Raw genomic sequence first — 24,615 nt, 5'->3', positions numbered from 1 at the left:
GCAAAAAGGCACGGCCGTATTGGTCCTGGTTGGGCGTCCTCTCACTTGCACTGCTCCTGGGGAGGGCGAGTGTACATAATGCTTTCTCTTTAGCTTAACCAGCATGTATCAACAAGATGGCATTCTTAAGCATCTGACCAGCGGGGCTAACTATGCAGCCACCTTCCATGTGAGCACCACGTTCCTTTTCAGAAGGACAGAAGAGAATTCTGGGAGTGCCACTGCCAAACAGAACATGGCTCACCCTCAACGCTCAGGAAACTCCCGTCACGAGTCTCTGGAATCCCTGCCTCGGGAACACCAAGCAGCCCAGTGGCTCTGTCTTGAGGAGCTAGGCTGGCCCTGACTGGGAGCTGGAGACTCCTGACTACATTTTAAAGAAGGCTGCGGATGGGCGTAAGGGAATGAAATTCTCCATCATCTTCCCAAGAGCCCAAGGATTTAGTTCACCAGATCCCTTTCCAGGATGTCTTCCGGGAGTACCTGGGTCTGAAATGGATATTTAACATGGAGAGTGCATATAAGGCTTTCGTGGAAAAAAAACTTCTGTTAGAAAAATCAGAATTGTTATGGGAATGAATGTATGGTATGCTGTATGTTTTGAATATAAAACCCTTGTGGGGGGCTTCCCTGGTGGCTCAGTGGTTGAGAGTCCGCCTGCCGATGCGGGGGACGCGGGTTCGTGCCCCGGTCCGGGAAGATCCCACATGCCGCGGAGCGGCTGGGCCCGTGAGCCATGGCCGCTGAGCCTGCGCGTCCGGAGCCTGTGCTCCGCCAACGGGAGAGGCCACAATAGTGAGAGGCCCGCGTACCGCAAAAAAAAAAAAAAAAACCCTTGTGAACTGAAGTGCCAAATGAAGTCATCTCTCTGGGTGTATATGTATGCATGTACCCACAAAATAACAAATGTGATCTTACTGCCAATAAAACGGGTTTGAAAATATCCTCCCTGATGAATGTCTTGAGTGCGCATGTTAGCCTTGGGTATCGCCCTTCACAGTGCACCGTCTAAGCTCCGAATGTTCCTCAACCCTGTGAGTAGTCACAGACGCACCTGGGAAACTGAGCTAGGTCAGGATGCCAGAGCCGAGGTTTTCTCCCCATAGCACTGCAAAGTAGGTGATCGTTGAGGTTGCGATTTCCAAGTGCTAGGCACTCAGGTTTAACCCCTCCTTCTGGTTTAGTTTCTGCCATTGGGGTGGGGGTGGGGGTCCTTAGGAGGAGGGTTGATAGATAAGTGGGTGAAGAGCTATGCCCTGGAAGGAAGAGTCCATGATTTAAAAAGAAAGCACTATGTAAGGTTTCTCAGCACTGTGATTCCACAAAAATCTTTCTTGCGCTTGATTTTTTTTTCTCATACTCTATATGTTTTGATTGTGTTTGTGTGCTCACTGAATGATTCTTTGAAAGCAGTCTGCAACAGAAATCATTGTTACAGCAAACCCAGAGTCACTTGTCTTTCCTCCTGACCATCCCTGTGACATTCCATCACCTGCCTGTAGATTCCTCAGATGCGCCCTTCTGAAGTGAGGTCTACACTCAAGGTGCAATGTGTCCTTACGATTGGCCTTTTAGGAGCAAGCAGAGCGTGTACCAGAGAGTTTCCTGGGTCGGGGAATGTGGCCTCCCCAGACGAGTCCCTTCCATCTCCGGGCCTCCGTGTCCCCATCAGTTAGGTGACTCACTGAACAAGCTCATATCCATGGGTCTTGCCAGCCTTGCATTCTCAAATCTTATCTAGACGATGCACCCAAAGAAGCCTGACTCTCCAAAACAAAATTCAGACCAAAAATCCTGCGACCCAAAGACAAGGATGGCAGCCAGGACTTGTGAGTCTGCGTCACACAGATGTGCTTCAGTCCCACTCTTCCTGAGCCAACAGGTGCCGGTGCTTTCTCCCCAGCTTCCCGCCTCAGCTCTTCTCCCTGCCAGGCAGGCGACACTCACTGGGCCCTTGTTGTCATGGGGACAGCGGCCCTGGGCCTTGTGGTGCAGCAGCACCCTCTCCCTGTGAGCAGCACGTGACTTCAGACAGCAGCAGCACAAGCTTAGGCCCCTTGCTTGAGGGGAGGCTTCACCGAGAGTAAATGTGTGACTCTGTTCTTCAACAACTACTCCCAACTCCTTGCTCTTGGTTGGGGCTGAGAACTGGTAGCCTGCAGACCATGTTTGATTATCACACCAGCTCTCTTCGGCCCGTGCAGTGGGTTTTTTACTTGCTATATTTGAGTTAGGTGCCAGTATTTTAAAATTGGGAGACTTTCCAAAGATTTCTGGTATCGTTTAAAATGGGAAGATCTGGCCACTCTGGGCTGCGTTGTGAGCTCCTGTGCGAGGCACTGTAGCACATGAGTCCTTGTTTGTCACGACATCCCGAGAGGTAGGTGTTCCCATTTTACAGGTGAGTAAACTGAGACGAGGAAAGAAGAAGTGACTCGCTCAAGGCCCCGCGGTGAGCCAGAGCCAAGATTGGGAGCCAGGTGGTGTGGCTCCTGTTCCCATGCCAGCTGCTGGACTGTGGCTCTCCTCCCAGTTCCTAAGCTTGAAACCCCTGTGAGCTCTTCCTTGATCTTGATCTTGGTCCTTGGTCCTCATGCAGAACCCTCGCGTCCTCAACCTCTTCTCTTAACCTTGCTCTAAGGGAGTGTCTCATTTGTGCCTGCAGGATTTTCATGCATGGAGGTGACTGACGACAGGGGCCGTCTTGCCATTGAATGAGGATTTATTACATTTTCCGAGAGAAGGGAACACGCCACGCCACACAGGGGCACGTAAACTTTGCTTTAGTCTAAGCAAATGCTTTTTGCTCTCCCATTCAAGGAGAGATTCTTAAGCTGGGGCCTGTGAGGCCCCAGGTGATTACTGGCAAAGCCGTGCCATTTCCGGGGAGTCACAGAGGGCCGGAAGTCACAGCTTTCATCTCATTCGTAAAAGGACCCAGAAAAAGGCTATTAGAAATTGACCTCTTACCAAAGGGAGCCGGAGAAGAGGTGTGGGGACTCTCCCTTCAGACTTGGGGCAGGGAGCCTGGGCGGGAGTGACAGCCTCTGCTGCTGACTCACCTTCCTGCCCCCTACCTTTAAATGTTAGGCTCTAATCCCTGATCCCCAACCCTGGGCACCCAGACCTTGCAGGTCTGAGTTTCTCAGATTGTTCTCTGTGAGGCCGTCCTGGGCGCTATGGGGTGTGGAGCAGCATCCCTGGCCCCCACCTACTCGATGCCAGGAGCCCCCCAAAGTGACAACCACAGATGTCCTCAATATCACCCCCTTTCCCCTGGGGGCAGGATCACCCCAGGTGAGAACCCCTGCTCTAGATTACCTAGGCTTTGACAACCATATGGGCCATGCCTGAGGAGTCGTTCCCATGAGCTATTTTTTGGCTAGCTCAGCTCCTAAAACCTCGATGTGGTAGATTGTTTGCCAAAACACCCCTGTCCTTTATGTTGTTCCTTCTTATATCCACGCCCTTTCCACTGTGACCATGCAGCTCTTCCCATCTAGAAATTATCAATACATCCATTTCCCTGGCCCTCGAGCCTGGGCTTCCTTGTGCTCCTCCTTGGCCCGTAGATTGCGGCGGAAGAGATACTGCCATAGACTGAAGGTTTATACACCCCCCACCCCCCATTCGTATGTTGAAACCTAACCCCCAAGTTGATGGCATTAGGAGGTGGGGCCTTTTGGAGGTGATTAGTTCATGAGGGTGGGTCCCTCGTGAATGGGATTAGTACCCTTTGAAAGGGACCTCAGAGAGCTCCCTTACCCCTTGGGCCATTTGAGGACACAGCGAGAAGATGGCTATCTATGAACCGGGACGCAGGCTCTCACCAGATACTGGTCTGCTGGTTCCTTCATCTTGGACTTCCCAGTCTCCAGAACTGAGAAATTTCTGTTGTTTATAAGCCACCCAATCTATGGTATTCTGGTGTAACATCTGTTCGAGCTGCCAATCCTGTTCATGCCTGTTCTAAGCGTAGACCTCCAGAGCCTTTGCACACGTCCTCTCCATCTTGGGGGACCCTGCCACATGAAGGGCCCCCAGCTGGACCACTGGAGGAGAAGATACTACACAGAGGAGGGCTTCAGTGCCCGTTGGACAGCAGCTGCCCTCCAGAAGTGGAGCAGCCTGCTGCTGACCTCAGATGCAGCCCAGCCCAGCCTACAGAGTTAGGAACAAAATAAACCATGGCTGTTTTAAGCTGGGGATCAGCAAGCCTTTTCCTAAAAGGTCAGAGAGCAAATACTTTCCATTCCAGGGGTGTCTTAGTTCAGGCTGCTGTGAGAAAGTACCACAGACTGGGTGGCTTGTAAGCAACAGGAGTTTATTCCTCTGGAGGTCTGCGATCAGGGTGCAGGCAGGGTTGGGTTCTGGTGAGAACCCTCTTTGGGTTGCAAATGCTGACTTCTCACTGTGTCCTCACCTGGAGGAGAGCGGAGTGGGGAGGCAAGCTCTCCTGTGACTTTTATAAGGGTACTCATCCCATCACGGGGGGCCCCACCCTCATGACCTCATCTAATCCTAGTTACCTCCCAAAGGCCCCACCTCCTAACACCATCACATTGAGGGGTAGGGGTTCAACATAACAATTTTGGGGAGACACAAACATTCAGTCCACAACAGCGGGCTACACTGGGTCTGTTGCAGCTACAGAGCTCGGCCACTATAGGGCAAAAGTGGCTGAAAGCAATACATAAACAGGTGGGCATGGCTATGTGCCATCAAAACTTTATATTTTGACACTGAAATGTGAGTTTTGTATAATTTTCACGTGTCATGAAATAGTACTCTCTTAACTTTCTCCAACCACTTAAAAATGCAAAATTCATTTTTTGCTCATGGGCTGTGCAAAAAACAGGCAGTGGGCAGATGTGGCCATACTTGGCCTAGCCTTCTTTTAAATCTCTTCCATTTCTCCCTTTATCCCTTCCGTCTGGGCTCCACTGTGCTGAGCCCTCTCCTGAGAAGGGCACGAGTCCCATGGCACGTGCACCCTCCCCAGCTTGAGGGCATCCATGCTCCACTTCCGCAGAGCTTGCTTAGCTAAATAAAAGCCAGGCAACACGTCATCCTCCCGGACCACAAACAGCTTTGTGCTGCCCTGAGCAGTTACTCAGGTGGGCCTACTGTTCCCTTTGGGGTCACAGCTACCACTTTGACCATAGTCATGAAACGTTTACTTGACTGCTTTGCAAGCCCCGTTTTGGGTGTCTGCAAAGCCCTCGACCACCGGGAGCTGACCTGGCTGAAATTTGCATAGGTGACCTGAAGTGGCCTCTGTGTGTCTCCTATCAGCTTTGCCCTCAGCTTCTCCCCTCTACAGCCATCACCACCTGTCTAGTCTGCTCGAGCTGCCATAACAAAACACCACAGACTGAGTGGCCTGAACAATGCATGTATTCGTCACAGTCTGGAAGCAGGTTCAAGATCCAGGTGCTGGCAGGGTTAGTTTCTCCTGAGGCCTCTCTCCTTGGCCTGCAGATGGCTGCCTTCTTCCTGTGTCCCTGTGTGGTCTTCCCTCTGTGTGGGCATCCCTGGTGTCTCTTCTCATAAGGATACGAGTCCTATAGGATTAGGACCCCACCCTTATGGCCTCATTTAATTCTTTAAAGGCTCTATCTCCAAACACAGTCTTATTGGGGTTAGGGCTTCATGTGAATTTGAGGGGGGGCGGGTACAACTCAGTCCACAGCACCACCTTAGCATCCTAAAACAGGACAGATCTTGTCCTGAGATACTGTGGTGACTCCGGATTGCTTACTGGATAAAACTCGGATTCTGCCTGGCATCCCAGAGTCCCGAGCCCACCATCCAGCCTCCTGTCACCCACCCCTCCTCTGTCCCTCAGCACACAGGGCCATTCCCCTGTCAGCCCCTGTGCTCTTCTCCCTTTCCCATGTGTGTGCCAGGCCCTTCTCTCAGCCCAGGGGGCTGCATCTGAGCCCTCTCTGGAATCCCAGTATTCTTCATAGGTGAGGCCTTTTCAGGCTCTGGGTTGGAGGGGGAGGCTCCTGCTGCCTGCTGGGCTGTCAGCACATCCATACTTCTAACAGACGGTGTGTCTCTATCTCCCCCGCCCCTCCCCCAGCGTCTCAGCTGTTTGCACAGGAGAGGTGCTTCATCCTGTCATCTGAGTAGAAGGGGGCAGGGGTGACCTCCGGTGAGATCAAGGGCGTTTCAGCATCCCACACTCAAAGCTGATATATCTACCCTGACCCTGTACGCTTCACAGCCAATCAGTCTGCTCACAGCTGTGACGTTTGCAGGCCCTCGTAATAAAACTGACGGGAGTCACCCTGCAGGGCACGGGAACACCTGAGATCTCCCACCACTGAGTTACATCAAGATCAAATGGCTTGGACGCCCAGCCATCTGTGAGCAGACTCTCCTTTTGTCCTTGACTTTGGTCTAGCTCAGTGGTCTTCAAACCTCAGGGTGCATAAGCATCACTACTCAGGGTCGTATACAACCAAAACATGTCCTGAATTCTTAGTTTACGCCCGCAAACGTGCTGTCTCGAGCCTGATCCCGAGTCACAGGGTAGCCCGCAGTGTCCTGGTGATCCTTCTGGAGTAGGGTCTGGACCAGCTGTAAACCAACACATGACGTTGCCCATCTGCAGCTGGGGACTCAGAGCTGGTGCCCTGGGATTGGGCTTGTCCTAGACCAGTGGTTCTCACCCGGACAGTGTCTGGGGAAATCTGTGGTTGTTTGAACTGGGGACACCTCTGGCATTGGGCGGGTGGAGGCCACGGATGCTGTTCCACGGCCCAAAGTGCCCAGGATGGTCCCCTACAGAGAGTGATCGGGCTGCAATGTCAGCATTGCCAGGATCGAGAAACCCTGCCCTAGACAGAACAGGCTGTTTGATCTCCTGGCCTGGAACAAGGTCAACAACTGCCCGCCTCACTGGTTCCCTAGGTGGACCCCCCACCAGATGGAGACACAGCTTTTGACCTGAGCTGGGTCACTGCGGGAGCAGGTGAAGAAAGCCCCAAGCTTGTCTCTACTCCCTCAGGCCCTCAGCTAAAGGACAAGACTTGCCCTCCACCGCAGGAGACACTTTGCCTCAGCACCCTCAGTTGGCACCACTTGGTGCGCTGGGTCTTCAGGACTGGGGGCAGAGACCCTTCTGGAGGTGGAGGCCATTGGCACGCTGGGAAGCCAGGCAAGAAGGAAAGCATCACTGCAGTGCTGATGGCCTCTTACCTAGCAGAGGCAGCAGGGCTCAGTCCAGAGAGTTCCAGGTCTGCGCTCACACTTGGACTCCAGCACTCCCGCCCTTGCAGCTTGGGCAGCTCAGACCCCTTTGTCGAGCCTTCTGAGTGGCTTCAACGGCATGGCTTTTTATCGTCCTCCCAAAGCCCATCCTATCCGTTTTCCTTGCCAGTTTGGGTTGGTCCACACCTCTCCCATGTGACTCAGGAGAAGGTGGCCCCAGCTCCAGGTTAAATCCTTATGGATCTGAGGCAGCCATCCTCACCCCATTCTCCTCAGCTGTGCCCTGTTTGGAGCAGGTCGTGTGGGACCCAGGCTGGACAAGAAGCCATGAGGGGAAGCTGGCACAAGAAAGCATATACAGAACATACGTAGAACATGTGTAACAGTAGAAAATGGGGAGTAGCATGTGGTGGTTTAAAAATATTGCCATAAATTCTCATATTCAGTATTCATTAAGAGAATTCATATTCCATATTCCCATAAATAAATTCACTCCTCCCTTCAAAAGATGGTGCTTAATCCTCTCCCCTTGAGGGTGGGGTGTATTTAGTGGTTCACTTCTAAGGCAGAATGTGGCAGAAGTTATGCCATGTGATGTCTGAGGCTCATAACAAGGATAGCTTCCACCTGGTCCTTCCTCTCTCTCTCTCTCTGGCATCTCTCATTCTGGGGGAAGCTGGTCGCCATGTTGTAAGAACACTCAAGCAGCATTGGGAAAGCACCAACCATGTTAAGGAGCCATCCTGGAAGCAGATCTCACTACCCCCACTACGCCAGTCGAGCCTTCAGATGATGCTGTCCTAGCCAACTACTACTTCTTCTTTTTTTTTTTTTTTGGCCGTGCCGTGCAGCATGGGGAACCTTAGTTCCCTGACCAGGGACTGAATTCGTGCCCTGCATTGGGGGCGTGGAGTCTTAACCACTGGACTGCCAGGGAATTCCCCTAGTCGACTTCTTATTGGCAACGTCTTAAAGACTCTGAGTCAGAGCCCATCCACGCCACTCTCAAATTCTGACCGACAGAATCTGTGAAGATGGTAAATATTTATTATTGTTTGCAGCCACATTGTTGGGGGTAATTTTTTAAATTGAAGTATAATCACTTACAACATTCTGTTAATTTCAGGTATGTAACATAGTGATTTGATATTTTTATACATTACAAAATGATCACCATGATAAGTCCAGTTATCATCTGCTACCATGCAAATTTATTGCAATATTATTGACTATATTCCCCGTGCTGTATATTACATTCCTCAGACTTACTTACTTAAGGACTGGAAGTTTGTACCTCTTAATCTCCCTCACCTATTTAACTCATCCTCCCAACCCCCTCCCTTCTGGCTACCACCAGTTTATTCTCTGTATCTATGAGTCTGTTTCTGTTTTGTTATGTTTACTCATTTGTTTTATTTTTTAGATTCTTCACATAAGTGGGATCATGTGGTATTTGTCTTTCTCTGTCTGATGTATTTCACTCGGCATAATACCCTGTAGGTCTATCCATGTCACAAATGGCAAGATATCATTCTTTTTTTTTTACGACTGAGTAATATTCTATCGTGCACGAGTACACGTGCATGCACACATATGTGTGTGTGTGTGTGTGTGTGTGTGTACCTAAGTATCCGTCGTTAGACAAATGGATAAAGATATATATCTCCTTTATCCATCTTCTTTATCCATTCATCTATCAATGGACACTAAGGTTGATTCCATATCTTGGCTTTTGTAAATAATGCTGCAGTGAACATAGGGGTGCATAATCTTTTTGAATTAGTGTTTTTGTTTTCTTCAGAAAAATCCCCAGAAGTGGAATTGCTGGATCATATGCTAGTTCTATTTTTAATTTTTTGAGGAAGCTTCATATTGTTTTCCATAGTGGCTGTACCAATTGACATTTATTGGACCCCCTGCTGTGCGGCTCAGTTCCTAACAGCCCGCAGACCAGTACTGGGCTGTGGCCCAGGGGTTGGGGACCCCTGCCCTACAGGGTTTGTGGGAACTTCCTTCTTTTAAAAATTGAAGTAGAGTTGATATACAATATTGTATTAGTTTCAAGTGTACAGCAACGTGATTCAGTATTTTCTTTAAAGATCTTTTCCGTTATAGGTTATTATAAGATACTAAATATGGTTCCCTGTGCTCTACAGTAGGCCCTTGTTTATCTGTTTTCCATATAGTAGTGTGTACCTGTTAATCCCATATTCCTAATTTATTCCTCCCTCCCCTCCCCTTTGGTAACCGTAAGATTGTTTACTATGTCTGTGTGTCTGTTTCTGTTTTGTAAATAAGTTCATTTGTATTATTTTCAGATTTGACATATAAGTGATATAATATTTGTCTTTAACTCACTTCACTTAGTATGAGAATCTCTAGGTCCATCCATGTTGCTGCAAGTGGCAATATTTCATTCTATTTTATGGCTGAGTAATATTCCATTGTATATATGTATATGTATATATATACCACATCTTCTTTATCCATTCCTCTGTCGATGGGTGCTTAGGTTGCTTCCATGTCTTGGTTATTGTAAATAGTGCTGCAGTGAACATTGGGGTGCATACATCTTTCTGAATTAGAGTTTTCATCTTTTCTGGATATGTATCCAGGATTGGGATTGCTGGATCGTACGGTTGCTCTATTTTATTTATTTATTTTAATTTTTGAAGTTTTTGGCCGTTCCATGCGGCTTGTGGGATCTTAGTTCCCCGACCAAGGGTTGAACCCTGGCCCTCGGCAGTGAAAGTGCTGAGTCCTAACCACTTGACCACCAGGGAATTCCCACCTATTTTTATTTTTTAAGGAACTTCCATACCGTTTTCCATAGTGGCTACACCAATGTACATTCCCAACAACAGCGTAGGAGGGTTGTAGGAATTTTCTTATATGATTCTTACTGGTACTGGGCTAAACTCTTTGCCGATACCCTTCCGCGACAGACGGGCTTTTACATTTGAGGACTGTCTACTGGGTGACTGATATTTAGCGGAGTGAGGAGCGCGGGGATCAGAAAGATCTGGGTCTGAATCCGGCACTTGTCACCTGTCCTCAGAGTTTCATCCTCCAGACAGTGGGGACAGACCAACAGATGGACATACAGGCAGCTGGCAGTGCCTTCTCTAAGGGCAGGAAGGTAGGGATGACGTGAGGCAGACAAAAGGCCTCAGCTCTGGGCTTCCTGCAGAACGAACCACAAGCAAGAGCTGGTTCTTATAGGTAAAGAGTTCTTAGTTTAGCGTTAATCGACCTTCCATGATTTTTCTCAACTGTGAAAATGAAGACCAGGCTGGCTCCGAGCACTCAGGGTTGCTGTGAGATTGTGTTAATTCATGAAAAGCGCTTCCAATGGCGCCTGTGCTCACAGAAGAAAGGTCTTGGACTGGAGGCATCCAAGTGGCTGATGTCTAGTGTCAGATGGCATTTTTGTGCTCAGTGCAGGTTCTCGAATGCCAGGGTCTAACGCTGCTGGGTTGTCTGTTTATCTGTGGTTCTAGCGCCCAGCCTCCGATGACTTTTCCCGTCCCAGCTGCTGGAACCAGCTTGGCCGTGCAGCCTGCTCCTGGACTGGGCCCTGCCTTGATCCCGTTTCCCGAGGCCGCCCAGCCACCCAGGCCCATCACTCCAGCGGGGTACGGCGGGTACCAGCCCCACCCCGGCCAGGACCTCGGTTACGGTGGCCAGCCCCAGGAGCCTGTGCCGGCGGCCACCACGGCTCCCTCCTACCAGGTATCAGCCCGACTTTTCTCTGCCCAGCACCAGTCCTTCCTTGAAAACGCAATCCAGACGGGCCATCACCCTCCTGATGCTCCCATCCCTGCCCTTAGAGGGGATGGAACTTTCCCCTCTTTCCCAGGCCTTTCCGGTGCTGACGATGCCCCCTTCCTGACCCCAAGCTCTAGGACCGCAGATCTGGCAGCTGTGTTTCCACGTGGAATCGCCAAGGCGTCCCACGCTCCATGTGGCCCAACCCCCTGAGCCTCTGTCACCCACAGTTTGTTCCTGATTTGCTCGGCCAAGCCATACCCACTTGGCTCCGTCCCCTCCCTCCTTTACTCCCCTTTGCTTCCCCAGGACCTCTGGGACTTCTCCCAACCTCCCATCCTGAGTTCCTGTCCTGCTCCCAGGGCCTCCTCCTGGCCTCTTGGTTCCGTCCTCACCTCCATGCAGTTAGTCCCTGGTCCACGCAACAGCTCATATCTCCCTGTGAACCAGAATCCAGCCGTGCTCCCTGTTGCCCCAGCCCCTCCCGGCGCCCCCGGCCCCGCCTGCCCCCGCAACCCCTTCCCTGGTGCTCGCAGTCCTCTGCTCCAAACAGCTTCCGGGCCTCCTGCGAGCCCACCCGTTGACCCCCACCAGGGCCTCTGCTCCCTGCCAACCTGGCCAGGAGCCTTGTCCCCAGTCTCCACACGCTTGCCTCCTCCTCCGAGCCATCCCTGGCAGCCCTTGTCCCGTTGCATGTTCCTCAGAGCACTTTTTCTCTCAGACATTAGCATCAGTTTTGAGGGAGCAGGCCACATCCCTCTCCCTGGTCGCTGCGTCCCCAGGTCCCAAAACAGAGGCTGGTACAGAGCAGGAGCTCGGGAACCACATGGATGCAGGCCTTGCAGGGGGCAAGGAGGGGGCTTTGCCCCACCCTGAGCACCTTTCTCCTGCTCTGTGTTCCCCATGGAAACCCTCTTGCAGGACAGTTACAGCTATGGACCATCGACAGCCGCTGGTGGCTACGAGAACAAACGGGACCCGCCACCTGCTGCTGGCCAGCCTCAGCTCCCAGCCATGGCCACGGCCACGCTCTGCCCACCAGGTGGGTGGGTCTCTGCAGGGTCTGGGTGGGGGCAAACGGGCCTCACTTACATGGGAGGGACCCCAGGAAAGTCAGGTTTCAAGCACGTCAGGTTCACAGGAGGTGCAGCGGTAGCGTGGGTCTCAGGGCTGTCCCCTCAGATACGCCCCGAAGTCTCCACTAGTCAATGGGCCTGTGTGTGCGAGAGAGAGGGGCGGGGAGACCCAGACAGAGAGATGGGGGAGAGATGAAGGTGGGGCTGGAAGTGTTTTCCAAGGAGGTGGGTTCTGCTGAAGACTTGGAGTTTAGAGATTGGGAGAGCCCGGGGCTCCGGCCTCCAGCGCGGCTCAGACACCCGGGCTTCACAGCCAGTTGCGCCCAGGCTGTGCCAGCTCCTGGCAGCTGGGCCATCGTGTTGGTCACACTTTCTCTGCTCCCTGGGCCCGGTGTCACAGGAGTGGCTCTGCAGAGGCTGTGCTTGCTCTCCAGGGCCCCAAGGAGCCTACGGTGGCATTGGGTACAACCAAGCTCAGCCCCTGCCGCAGGTGCCCACCGCCGAGGCGGGGCAGCTGGCCAGCACTTCGCCCTCCACCTCCACCTACCCCCCTGCGAGCAGCACCCTGCCCGCGGCCTCCTCCCTCTCCACGCTGCCTTCCTCATCCTCGTTCGGCCCGGCCTCCGCCCCGTACACTGGTAAGATGGTGGTTTCCCCCGCAGGCATGCAAGTGCAGGCTGTTCCTTTTATTTGCAGCCGAAATAAATGTGGTCCTTTCCTCAAAACCAACCCATCTCCCCCTCTCATTTTTCTCTCCGCTTCTTAGGACCAAGCTGCCCAGGCTATGACACATCCCCGTACTCAGCAGTCAGTCCTTACTACCCCCCGCTGCTCCTCCCACAGATGCGGCCGCCCCCGCTCCCAAAGCCCGTGGACTCGTCCCTGTGGGGCGGCTCGGGAAGCAGTCCCAGTGCCCATTGCACCGACAGCTTTGCCAAGAAGCTACCAGTTGCCACCAAGCTGCCGAAACCCAGGGGTGGCCCCAAGCAGCTCCCGCTTCACTATTGTGACATCTGCAAGATCAGCTGTGCTGGTCCCCAGGTCAGCCGCCCCCGCCCCACGCTGGGCAGGCCCCAGACCTTCCTGCCCTGACAGGTGGGAGAGCCCTCCCTTGCCCCCTATGACCGGCCAGAGGTCAGGGTCGTTGCCTGCTCAAAAGAGATCTGTTATTAATTTGCAATGCCAAGTGCGCATCAGCATAACCTTAAAACTGCCTGGTGTTCTTGTGAAAGACACGAGAGCGGGCCCAGCGCTGGTTGTTGGCCGCAGAAGCGTGGCCTTGCACCCTGAGGTCATCTGCAGCAGGGAGGCCCTCAGCGCACCCTCCTGGACACGAGGGCCGGTAGGCGCGGCTGGTCACAGTGCACCTTTGCTGCAGGACCGTGCAGGCAGAGCCGTGCAGGCAGGGCCGTGTAGGCAGAGCCGTGCAGACAGGACCGTGCAGGCAGAGCCGTGCAGACAGGGCCGTGTAGGCAGGGCCGTGCAGACAGGGCCGTGTAGGCAGGGCCGTGCAGACAGGGCCGTGTAGGCAGGGCCGTGCAGACAGGGCCGTGTAGGCAGGGCCACAGGCGGGTAAAAGCAGCATGTTCGTGCGCGTGTGCGGGCGAGTGGACTGCTGTCTAAGCAAAGGACCTCCCCAACCACGCTCGCAAGTGACCCACCTCGCTCCCTGCAAAGATCATCAGACGCTAGGGCTGGTCCTCACAAAACACCCCGTGTGGACTTTGTCTTGTTCTTAGTACTCTGAGAGAAAGCTGGCACCGTGGAGGCATGCAGAAACTCCAAATCGCAGGCTATAGAGGTGTGGGAGGAGCCCAGAACCCTCATTCAGCCCAGACTTCCCTGGCAGAGGGACGAGGGCCGGGCGGCCCGCACTCAGGGCTGCATCGTGAGGATTCTTGGTTCCTCTCACTAGTCCAATACAAGGTCTGCTCCTGTGATTCTAGACTCTTCGTGGCATCACGTTGAGCAAGGGTGTGATGCTCCCCATGGCCGTGGGGTGTGACGGAGCGTGGGCACGTGAGCATCACCCGAGTGGGTGTCGAGGCCTCTCTGAGCCTCGTCTCCCCGTGGGACCGGGTTTCCCCAAGCGTGTCACCACTCGGCATAGCATCTGGCACGCAGACATGTCAGCTCCAGTTGTTCCCAGCTTTTTGTAATGTTAACAGCGCTTGTTCGTTGGACTTTTCATTGAGGTAGTGGTGGTTTCACAGGTGGTTGTAAGAAACACCGCGGAGAGGCCCACGTGCCCTCACCCAGCACCCCGAGTGCTGACGTTTTGCCAAACTACAGTCACTATCACAGCTGGCATGTTGGCCTTGAACCCGTCCACTGAGTCAGAGGTCCCAGGTTTTACTGGTCTCACTTGCACCTGTGTATGCCTGTGTGCACGTGCGTGTGCCTGTGTGTGGTCTGCTCCGTGCGAGCTCATCACCTGCCCAGGCTCGCACATCCGCCTCCACCACCGAGATGCCAGGTGCTTCTGCGGAGTCCCCGTGCTGCCCTTTCCTGCTCACCCCTCCCGCGCCCACCCAGCGCCACTTGAGACACGGTTAACGTGGAAGCAGCCACACACGGCCTCCATCTGCATCGGAAGGACTTGGTTGGTGTGGCCTCCTCGCAGCGGGGGCAGCACTTCTGCCTCTTTTCCGGGCACCTGTCTTTGAGTCCAGGACGGCACAGTTGGCGGTGCGGTCTCCGTCCCGGCCAAGCGAGGGGCCGCCAGGGCAGCTGTGGGCTTCAGGAGCCACGGGGCGCCCGGCAGGCCTCCTTCTAATGCTCCTCTGGGTTTTTTCTCATTCCACATCCGGTCCGTGTCTGTGATGGAGAGTCAGGCATTGGGATGGCATAAACTGCGAACATTTGTTCTTTCTACGGGCTCAGACTCTGCGAAGTGTGTTCTAAAGTAGTTTACTGTTGGCGCCTTGGTGTATATCCTTCCAGGCTTGTCTCCGGCCCACAGGCTTTTACGTCATGTCCGTGCGTGCGTGCGTGTGTGTGTGTGTGTGTGTGTTCTGTGGCTTAGGTAAAAACACAGATTCCTGGGACTTCCCTGGCGGTCCAGTGGTTAAGACTCTGCGCTTCCACTGCAGGGGGCATGGGTTCAATCCCTGGTCAGGGAACTAAGATCCCACATGCCACGAGGCACAGCCAAAAAAAAAAACCCCACAGATTTCTACATTCCGAGAGCACCCTTCCCGCTCCTGTCCCTGCCCCCAGAGCCAGCCAACGTCACCAGTGCCTTTGGTATTTTCCAGAGGCATTTCTATTGCGCGGAATGTTGACTTTTGGCATGGTTAGAGGGCATTGGGTTAGCAGCCCCACTTTGCCTCATCTTAAGGCTTCCCAGAGACGAGTCAGGGCTGCCCCGTGAGAGCTCAGTCGTGTGCCAGACGCTGTCAGACATCTCGGGCACGCGGTGCGGGAAGCGTGGGTCTGTGCCTCGTGGCCACCTCCCCCAGGTGGACCCCGCGGTTTGGGAGCAGTGCTCTAACAGTGAAGTGTGTCCCCCATCGTTCCGGTAGCACGCATCCTTGCTTGGCTTCTGAGGTCAGATTCTAAAAAGCTGGAATATTCTTTCAAGCAGCCCCTGAAAGTAAATGTGTGCTCCTTTGAGGATGCTTGCTGAAGAAACTCATTGATTTTTAGAAAAAACAAAAGAGAAGGCAACCTTATGTCTTTCAGTCCAAGCTTCTGAGTCTTCTCTCTGTTGACTGGGCTTTAAAAGGAGGCCGTGAACAGAGGGGTGGGGACATCAGGCCTCCCGTGAACTGCGGCAACGGGGAAGGCGCGGTGCCAGGTGGGCACACACCCCCCTCAGGCCGCCCTCGCTCTCTGCCGGCAGACCTACCGCGAGCACCTGGAAGGGCAGAAGCACAAAAAGAAAGCGGCGGCTCAGAATATGGGCATCCAGCCCAGCAGCAGCCCACGAGGGGTGCAGGCACAGCTGCACTGCGACCTGTGTGCCGTGTCCTGCACCGGGGCGGAGGCCTATGCTGCCCACATCCGGGGGTCCAAGCACCAGAAGGTAGGAGCCCCTCACAGGCCCCAGCCCACTCGGGACCCAGAGGGGCATCCCATGACATGGGGGGTGGGCAGCCACCCACGAGAAGCGGCTTTCCCTGCAGGCCCACGCGTCCTCCTTCCTCCAAAGCCAAACGCCTTCTCCCAGTTATAAAAGTCACATCTGCCCCTGGACAGAAGCATGGAGCAGGGCAGCTCGTACCCAGACCCCAGAAGAAACTGTTCTTGGCCTTGGGTGTGTCTGCACGTATATATGAACCAGAGTTTGTATGTTGATGAGATCAAATTGTATATTCCATTTGGGGTCCTTATTTATTAAAAATCAAATTAAAGTAGTAAGGTTTAATATTTTAATATCAAAGTTTTCATTGATACTAAATTATTTAATATCAGCATTTGTCATATTTATTACTATTTTAATATCAACGATTTCCTGTGGGCTTAAAAATGCGTGTAGTATGTCATATTATGAGGAAATGAATTGGCTCCTCCACCCGAGAGAAGGTAGGGCCCCTCTCCCTATGCCCTCTTTCTATGGTCCAGAGGTGCTTTTTGGAAATCAGCAAACCTTCCCGAAATGGCATCATGAACCTGCAAGGTGATGCTCACCTTTCAGGTATGCGCTGAGGACAGGAGGAGGGGGAATTCCTGGCTGGACGCCTGCTTTGAGCTGCACCACGAGGTTTAGAGTGAGAGGGTTAGGAAGGCCCCTGTCCCGTGGCTGCCTCTCTCTGCCCCGTCCACAGAACCCCCTCCAGCTGCCCCAGCTCACCGGCCATGCTCCCTCCTGCCCCCGGGCCTTTGCTCACACCCTGCCTTCGGCAGCCCCCTTCCAGCCCCCGCTGCAGGCTGGGCCTCCCCGAGCGCCTGCCTGAGGATCTGTCTTCTCCCCCTGCTCATCAAGGGCCTCGTTCCCCAGCCCAGCTGGGACAGGCTCTCGAATGCCTGCGTGAACCCACAAAACCCACCAAGGAAGGAGCAGTGAGGCGTGGAAAAGGGGACGTGCTGGCCTGGTGGTAGCAGGGGTGCAGGCGGGAGAGCTGGGCCCAGGCGGGGTGGGCTGCAGGTGTCACAGCTCGCAGGCTGGGACTCGTTCTGGGGTCAGGAGGCCCTGCAGCCAGCCCCGGGGTGGGGGGCAGGTTTGAGCCGTGAGTGTCAGAGAGTTAGAGCCAGAGAAGGTGTCTGAGACGGTCGTCAGTGCAGACTCTGGGGGTGGTGGAACAGTCCTTTCCAATGGGAACTTTTGCAATTAAATGCCTTTGTTGGCGGCGGGGCATGCCGAGGACAGGGCAGGTGACTGTATCCTAGGTGGATCTGTGTCCCTGGACGTGTATGTGAGTTCCTGCAGAATGTGGAGGTGTGTCTATGGACGTGTACACCCACGTATACCTAGCATGGATCTGTGTCGTGGACACGTACATGTGTCCATCTTAGCAGGCGCTCTACACACACTGTGTCTCTACCTGGGGCTGGCACTGGGCTGGTGCTTGGCATGTAGAAAACAGCCGTGCTTCTCAGCGCAGGCGGTGGAGTTTGGAGGAAGGGGGTCTGTGTAAGCCAGCAGGGGTGTCAAAGTCATAGGTCCCCCATATGCAGGAGTAGTGGGGGCCTAGAAGCAGGAGACAGCTCAGGAAGGCCCTTCCCAAGGCATTTAAGTGGGAGCAGGGGGAAGGGGCAGGGTCCCCGGGGACAGGGTGGACCACCGCCCTCACTTCCACAGTCTGCCAGCTCCCCCATGCCCAGTGAGGTGCTCTTCCTACCCCTGAGGAAGGTTGGCCAGGCCTGAGCAGCCCTTACAGGGGGCTGGGTCTGTTCCAGGTCTTCAAGCTGCACACCAAATTGGGGAAGCCCATTCCCAGCATGGACCCGGCGCCAGCGAATTCGGCCCAGGCCACCAGCACCAGCCAGCCGGCCTCCACCCCCCTCACCGTAGAGAGCCCCCCTGCGGCCCCTGCCAGCCCCAGCATGTGTGCCCCAAGCAGGCCAGCGCCAGCCAGGAGACCGGCCGCCTCGAAGGCCTCGCACGTGGGTACGTGTGTCTGCGCTTCACAGCCCCTGCCCTGCCTCAACAAGCTCGAGCCTCAGAGACGGGATGGTCTGGTCAACGGTGTGTGTGCGTCCATCACTTCTGGGGAGGCAGGACCTATGAAGGGGGTGGTTCTCTCCCAGATCCCCGCCGGCGGGGTGCCTTCTGCCGCCTTTGGCCCACCCTGGGGAAGCGTGGGCAGAACCAGTGCAGCTTCCATTTCTTCCCGTGGAGCTTGGGACTGAGCCGCGTGCTGGCCACACTCGCGAAGCCGGCCCTAGGCCTGGAGAATCCCCTGGGCTGCCGCCTTCCACATGCTGGAAGCAGCCCCCTTTACACCGGGCACTCTGATAAGTGAGGTGGGCCCCGGGAAATCCAGGCAGGTTCCTCGCAGCCCCACCTCCAACTCTGCCTTCCCTCGAGCGTGTGTCACCCGCACCTGCTATGACCCCTGGGCAGTCACGGCTGCCGAAGGACATGCATTTCAAGGGTAAATAGGCTTACATGTCAGGCACTCACTCCACGTGCCTGATTCACCCTCCACGGCTCTAGGTTTGTCATTAGTCCCACTTTACAGATGGAAGAACCGAGGGGAGGGGAGGAAAAGCACTTGGCTCTGGACCACCCAGTGAGCGGTGGAGGTGGGATTCCAACCCAGTCTCTGCTCTCCACCACCACGCTTTGTGTGGGAGGCGGGGCCTATTTTATTTTGAGCCTCAGCAGGCCTGAGATTTGAACCATCACGTGATGTTGAAGATCAAAATGTAAAGCGGTTTTGGTGACAAAGAAATGTCTCCCTTCTGAGGCTCAGTAAACCCTCGTCTGCTTGATGTTCCACTGTTGGTTAACTAAGGGCTGCAGACTTGTGCAGCAGTGGCGGTTGTCCTCAGAGAGGGGCCTACGACCTGCGCCTCCCTGTGGACCCATCCACCTTTGGATGGGTTTGGTTGGCACCAAACGCTGTGAGGGCCTCGCTCTCCCAGTCGTGACCCAGGCTGGTGGGAAGGGGTCTCGTGGGACTCTGGATCCCATTGGCTGACGTCACGGAAGGGGGAGGGGGGCAGTGGGAGACCCGGTGGCATCGAGTTGTACCCTTCATGCTGGCGGACCAGAAGCCGACCCTGGTTGCTGGCTGGAGCAGATTATAAGTCACGCGGTTCTTCCTTCCAGGGCCTCCTGTGCTGCCGGCGGCAGACAGCAGATCCCCCCAGGGGAAACTGGCACACCCCAGATCAGAGCAGCCCGGAGAACCGCCCGCCCAAGGAGGCTCTGTGGAAGCTTCTGGAACGTGCTGTGATGCACAGCCGGTGGGCCCAGGCTACGTGGAGGAGGTAAGTGCTGGGCATCTGGCCATCGGCTCACCCTGCTCCACCCTGGGCTCCGGTGGAGAAGGACCTTGCGGAGCCGGGCCTCGAGGCCTCGTCCCAGTTCTCCCCCTGAGACTTGCACACCCGCCCCGGGAAGACCTCAGTGAGCCAGCATCCCTTGGATCTCACTGGAAGGCCCGGGTGCTGGGCTTCAGATCTTAGAAGGAAGGCCCGAGACAGGCAGAGGTGTTTCCTGCCACCGGGCAGCCCCTCTTCCTGCGGCAAGGAAGGTGGCAGGAGGGATCTGTGTCCTGGAAACCCACGGGCACGTGATCCTCGGGCACAGGAGCCAGTGTGCGCCCCACACAGCACCACCTGCACGCCCGGGGCTTTGTGGAGCTCAGGTTCTGAGCCCCTCCCTACGAGCCCACAGTCGCAGCCTCCCGGGTGCCTCCTGGGCCGTGCATGTGGGCATTTCTTCCGTGCTCGTGTTCGTGCTTTTGTTCACCCAACTCAGCACCTTCTGTTTTGTCCCCTGCAAAATAGCCACACCAGGCAGGCTTCCTGCCAGTCTGGTGGCAGCCCCGGGATGGGGGGACAGGGGAAGGGAGGACAGGACGGTGGTGGCAGAGGGGAGCCGGGCCTGGGAGGGCGCACTGGTGAAGAGCCACTCCTTTGAAAGCGTAAACCGCTGGGCAGGCAGGAAACCAGCACCCAGCCTGGATGGCCCTGGGGGAAGGAGGTGCCCTGCTGGAGCCCAGACCCGACGCGTGGGGGCCGTGGGCAGCGCTCAGCCGTGCCTTGTGTCTCAGGTGTGCAACGAGGAGGGCAGAGTGATCCGATTCCACTGCAAGCTGTGCGAGTGCAGCTTCAATGACCCCAATGCCCGGGACATGCACGTGAGGGGGCGGCGGCACCGGCTGCAGTATAAGGTGTGCCTGCAGGGGGCGTCTGGTGGGCCTGGCTGGGGGTGAGCGTCTGTGCTCTTGACATCTTGGCTCACGTCTCAAAACACACATTTTGCCCGCATGAGTCGGAGCCCCTGGGCCCTTCATCACCCCGGGCTCAGCCAGAGGGACCCTTGGCTGCTTTCACAATGCCTTCTTGTCACAGGTTTGCCGGGGCACGCATGCACACGTGTGTTTAGACACACTTGACTATCGGGCCCCGTGTACACTTGTGCACAGCACACACTGTGACTCTCCTTGTGACAAACAATGGCTTCTGGATATTTCCTCTCTTTTCAGCAGCCTTGTTGAGATATCATTCACACACCACACAGCTCGCCCATGTAAAGTGGCTTTTACTACATTCACAGAGTGTACAACCAGCAGCTCCATCTAGTTCCAGAACAGTCCGTCAGGAGCCCCGTTCCCATTGGCAGCCACCCCCAGCCCCTACCCCAGGCCCTGACAACCAGGAGCCCACTCTCTGTGTCTATGGATCTGCCTGTTCTGGACGTTTCCCATCAGTGGAATCACACACTGGGTGTCCTGTGTCTGGCTTCTCTCACTGAGCATCGTGTTCTCAGGGTCCGTCCACGGTGTAGCGAGTGTCAGTGCTTCACCCCTTTTCCTGGCTGAGAGATGCTCCCGTGTGTGGAGGGACACGTTGTGTGTGTTTCACCCGCTGAAGCACACTTGTGTTGTTTCCACCAGTGACCAATCCTTAGACAACACTACACTCTTTGAGTGATAGATTTAAGTACTAAGGACAAAGACCAGTGAGCGAATTGGCAATGCTATTTAGAATATATAGATCTGGATCCCACACAAACGGAGTTTCCCTGGGTTACTCTGATCGGGATGAGCATTTCCGTTCAGTCGTCCGTCGGCATGCGTGACCACTGACCGCGGGTGCTCCTCTGTGTTGCGGTGCCTTCTCCCTCGGCTCCTCTGTCAGATGCGTGGACGGTTGGCTTGCGCAGTGGCAGACGTCACGTCTGCCGCTTTGCAAGTTGGTCGTAGTTTTGTTCCCCGCGGTGGTTCCCTTTCCTGCCATGGCCTTTGGGGACGAGGAGTGTTGACACTTTGGGGATTGAAACTCACTGTTGTCTAAACCTGGCAGGAGGGACTTCCCTGGCGGTCCAGCGGGTAAGACTGCGCTTCCACTGCAGGGGGTGCGGGTTTGATCCCTGGTTGGGGAACTAAGATCCCGCGTGCCGTGGGGCATGGCCAAACAATAAAAAAATAAAAAATAAACCTGGCAGGAGGTGGCACCCCCAGCATTCTCATCTGAACGAAGGTCCCCCATTTTCCCAGAAAAAAGTGAACCCCGATTTTCCGATTGCGGACAAGCCCAGCACGAGAGTTCGGAAGCTGCTGGAGGAGAGGCTGAGGAAGCAGCGGCAGCTGAGCAAGCAGCGTCTGGGGGAGCTGCGGCGCCAGCATGACGAGATGAGGTGCGGGGCCTCAGGGCCCTCCCCCGCCAGCCGCGCTCAGCCCGGGCCAGACCAGGCGGCACGCGGAGCCGCTTCTGGGGCTCCCCACGCTCTCCTGCGTGACCGGCCCAGGGTCCCGCCGCTGCTCACGGCTCCTTGTCCCTGCCACCCCAGCAGGCGCTACGGCTTGTGCAAGAGGTGGCTGGAAGAGGAGCCACAGGCGCAGGAGGCGCGCTCGGGACGCTCACTGCCCGACCAGCATGCACCTCCCCTCAGGAGCAGGCCCGGGTTGTCCACAGCCAAGCCTCTGGTGGGTGGTGGTCTCATCTTGATATCCAAATGCCTCAGGGGCTGGGGACTGGAGGGGGCTGAGGGCCTTACCTCCAGCCACAGCGATCCCTTAAAGCTTCCTGAGGCCCCAGTGGTCACATCCCTCTGGAGCCTTTGGGTGTCTGTCCATCTGAGGGGGCGGCCGGGTCGGATGGGAACTGTGGATTGCACCCCGCTGACGGAGGGGGTCACCAGCTGCCTCGGGGCCTCTGGCTCGGAAATTCGACAATGTTGTCCAGGGAGCCCACTGGACCCCCCAGTCGGCCCAAGTTCCCCACAGCCATCGGGGCCCTGGGGTCCTCACTGGTCCACCTCCCCTGTGGACTCTCTCATTCCTCTGCCTGGCTCTCCGGCCACCGCTTGCCTGTCAAAGCCAGCCTGACTCCGGGCCCCCCGCATCCCCCTGGCCACCGGGGCCTCTCAACCCGCCCGTGATGTGACACGTGTGCCTTTCCCCGAAGCCCATGAGGCGGCCGGAGTCCAGCGATGACCGGCACGTCATGTGCAAGCACACCGCCATCTACCCCACAGAGGAGGAGCTCCTGGCCATCCAGAAGGCCGTCTCCCACTCAGAGCGCGCCCTCAAGCTGGTGTCCGACACAATGGCCGAGGAGGATTCCGCACGCCCAGAGCCAGAGGGCGGGGAGTGCAGGTAATGGGCATCACCCTCCTGTTCGGGGGGGCCCGGGGTGACAGAGGCGGCTCCACTGCCAGGTGGCTTCGAGCCCTTGGACACCCAGGGCTTTCCAGAAAACTCCCCAAGAGAGGCTCAGAGCCGGAGCCCCGAGACTCATAGGGAATTGTAGTCCCAACTGGAGAGAGCCGTTGTTCTAACACCAGAAGTTACTTTTCCTGTCGAAGGCGTGCATAGAAATGTAGTTCGCAGGGGATTAGCCCCTCTGTTTCCTCACCCATAATGCGGACATAAGTGTGATTCTCCTGGAGCAGGAGGTGCCGCCGAGCATCCGCATGAATCATCTTTCCAGCTGCCGAGAGTGTTGCAAGGTGGAAAGTCCCGATGCCTTGTATCCATTTACTTTTCTGGCCGCGCCGCACAGCTTGTGGGATCTTAGTTCCCCGACCAGGGATTGAATCCGGGTCCTCAGCAGTGAGAGCGCGGAGTCCTAACCACTGGACCGCCAGGGAATGCCATCATTTACTTTTTTAAGGTTTTTTGTGGGTTTTTTTGGTGGTAAAATACTCATAACACAAAATTTGCCATTGTGACCATTTTTACGTGTACACTACGGCAGCACTAAGTACATTCACAAGGTTGTGCAACCATCACCGCTGTCCATTTCCAGAACTTTTTCATGATCCAAAACAGAAATCCGTCCCGTGAAATTCCCCAGGCCACCCGCTGCCCCTGCCCCTGGCACCCACCTTTCCACTCCCTGTCTCCACGGCTTGGCCTGTTCTGGGTGTTTCACGCCAGTGGAATCATGCAGCATCTGTCCTTTTGTGTCTGGCTGATTCGAACCAGTAGCTTCTTCCTGCCACAGTGTTTGCTCCCCGACAAGAACATGCGAGCCACTCATGGGTCACCAGGTGTCATAATGAAATGCACTCACCCCTCAGCGTGAACGCAGCTGCCTCCCCGGGACGGGGCCTTCCTCACCGCCTGGAAGGGGAAGCAGGCACGGCCCCTCGGGCAGAAAGGGGGGCCCTCCCTTAACCTCCACCCCGATATATTCTGAAGGAAAAGGCCCCTCACTTAGTGCTTTGCAGTTTTGCTCCCGTTTTCTCCCTGTACTCGTGTTTTGGGTTTGTTGTTGTTTGTTTGTTTGAAAATATTTATTTATTTATTTATTTATGGCTGCTTTGGGTCTTAGTTGCAGCATGCGGGGTCTTGGTTGCAGTATGTGGGATCTTTCATTGCGGCGTGTGGGCTCTTCGTTGCCGTGCGCAGGCTTCTCTGTAGTCGTGGTGTGCAGGCTCATTAGTTGCGGCGCGAGGACTCTCTAGTTGTGGTGCGTGGGTTCCGTAGCCCTGTGGCATGTGGGATCTTAGTTCCCTGACCAGAGATTGAACTGGTGCTCCCTGCAGTGGAAGCGCAAAGTCTTAACCACTGGACCGCCAGGGAAGTCGTGGATGTTCCATTATTTACTTAACTATCGCAAAGAGTGTGTTAGTATTTGGTTTTTTTTTTCCTATTTTATTATGGAAATTCTCTAACACACACAAAAGGTGACGAGGCCCAAGTGACCATCCCTAAACCAGGAAAGACTCACTTGCTCTCTACCCACCCCACTCCTGGACAGACCGCTGCGGTTAAAGACGATACCAGGCATCAGCCTGAGGGTGGAGTACGTGTCTCTAAACAAGACTCTTTTTCATTTAACAAAACCAGAACACCATTATCATACTTGAAAAAAATGAACAATAGTTCTTCAACCCCATCAAATATCCAGTCAGTGCTGAAATTTCCAGTTTTTTGTTTAGGGTTTTTTTTTTGTTTTGCAGTTGGTGTTGAATCAGGGTCCA

The 24,615-nt window shown here is 55.0% G+C and overlaps 1 protein-coding gene across 1 annotated transcript in view; it reads left to right on the top strand.

Annotated features, from left to right (window-relative positions):
- The window catches only part of ZFR2 (zinc finger RNA binding protein 2), a 41,979-nt gene that overhangs the window by 6,505 nt on the left and 10,859 nt on the right, over positions 1–24,615 (top strand). The window contains exons 2-12 of the mRNA XM_060006536.1: positions 10,722–10,953; positions 11,911–12,031; positions 12,500–12,703; positions 12,832–13,106; positions 15,910–16,092; positions 17,907–18,117; positions 19,285–19,445; positions 20,234–20,353; positions 21,683–21,822; positions 21,976–22,111; positions 22,593–22,783. Of these exons, the coding sequence (XP_059862519.1) occupies positions 10,722–10,953; positions 11,911–12,031; positions 12,500–12,703; positions 12,832–13,106; positions 15,910–16,092; positions 17,907–18,117; positions 19,285–19,445; positions 20,234–20,353; positions 21,683–21,822; positions 21,976–22,111; positions 22,593–22,783 (1,974 nt within the window). The remainder of the gene's footprint in view (positions 1–10,721; positions 10,954–11,910; positions 12,032–12,499; positions 12,704–12,831; positions 13,107–15,909; positions 16,093–17,906; positions 18,118–19,284; positions 19,446–20,233; positions 20,354–21,682; positions 21,823–21,975; positions 22,112–22,592; positions 22,784–24,615) is intronic.

This window comes from Delphinus delphis, chromosome 3 (genome assembly GCF_949987515.2).
Source record: "Delphinus delphis chromosome 3, mDelDel1.2, whole genome shotgun sequence".
Lineage (NCBI taxonomy): Eukaryota > Metazoa > Chordata > Mammalia > Artiodactyla > Delphinidae > Delphinus > Delphinus delphis.
This window is presented reverse-complemented; position numbering and strand designations above follow the sequence as displayed.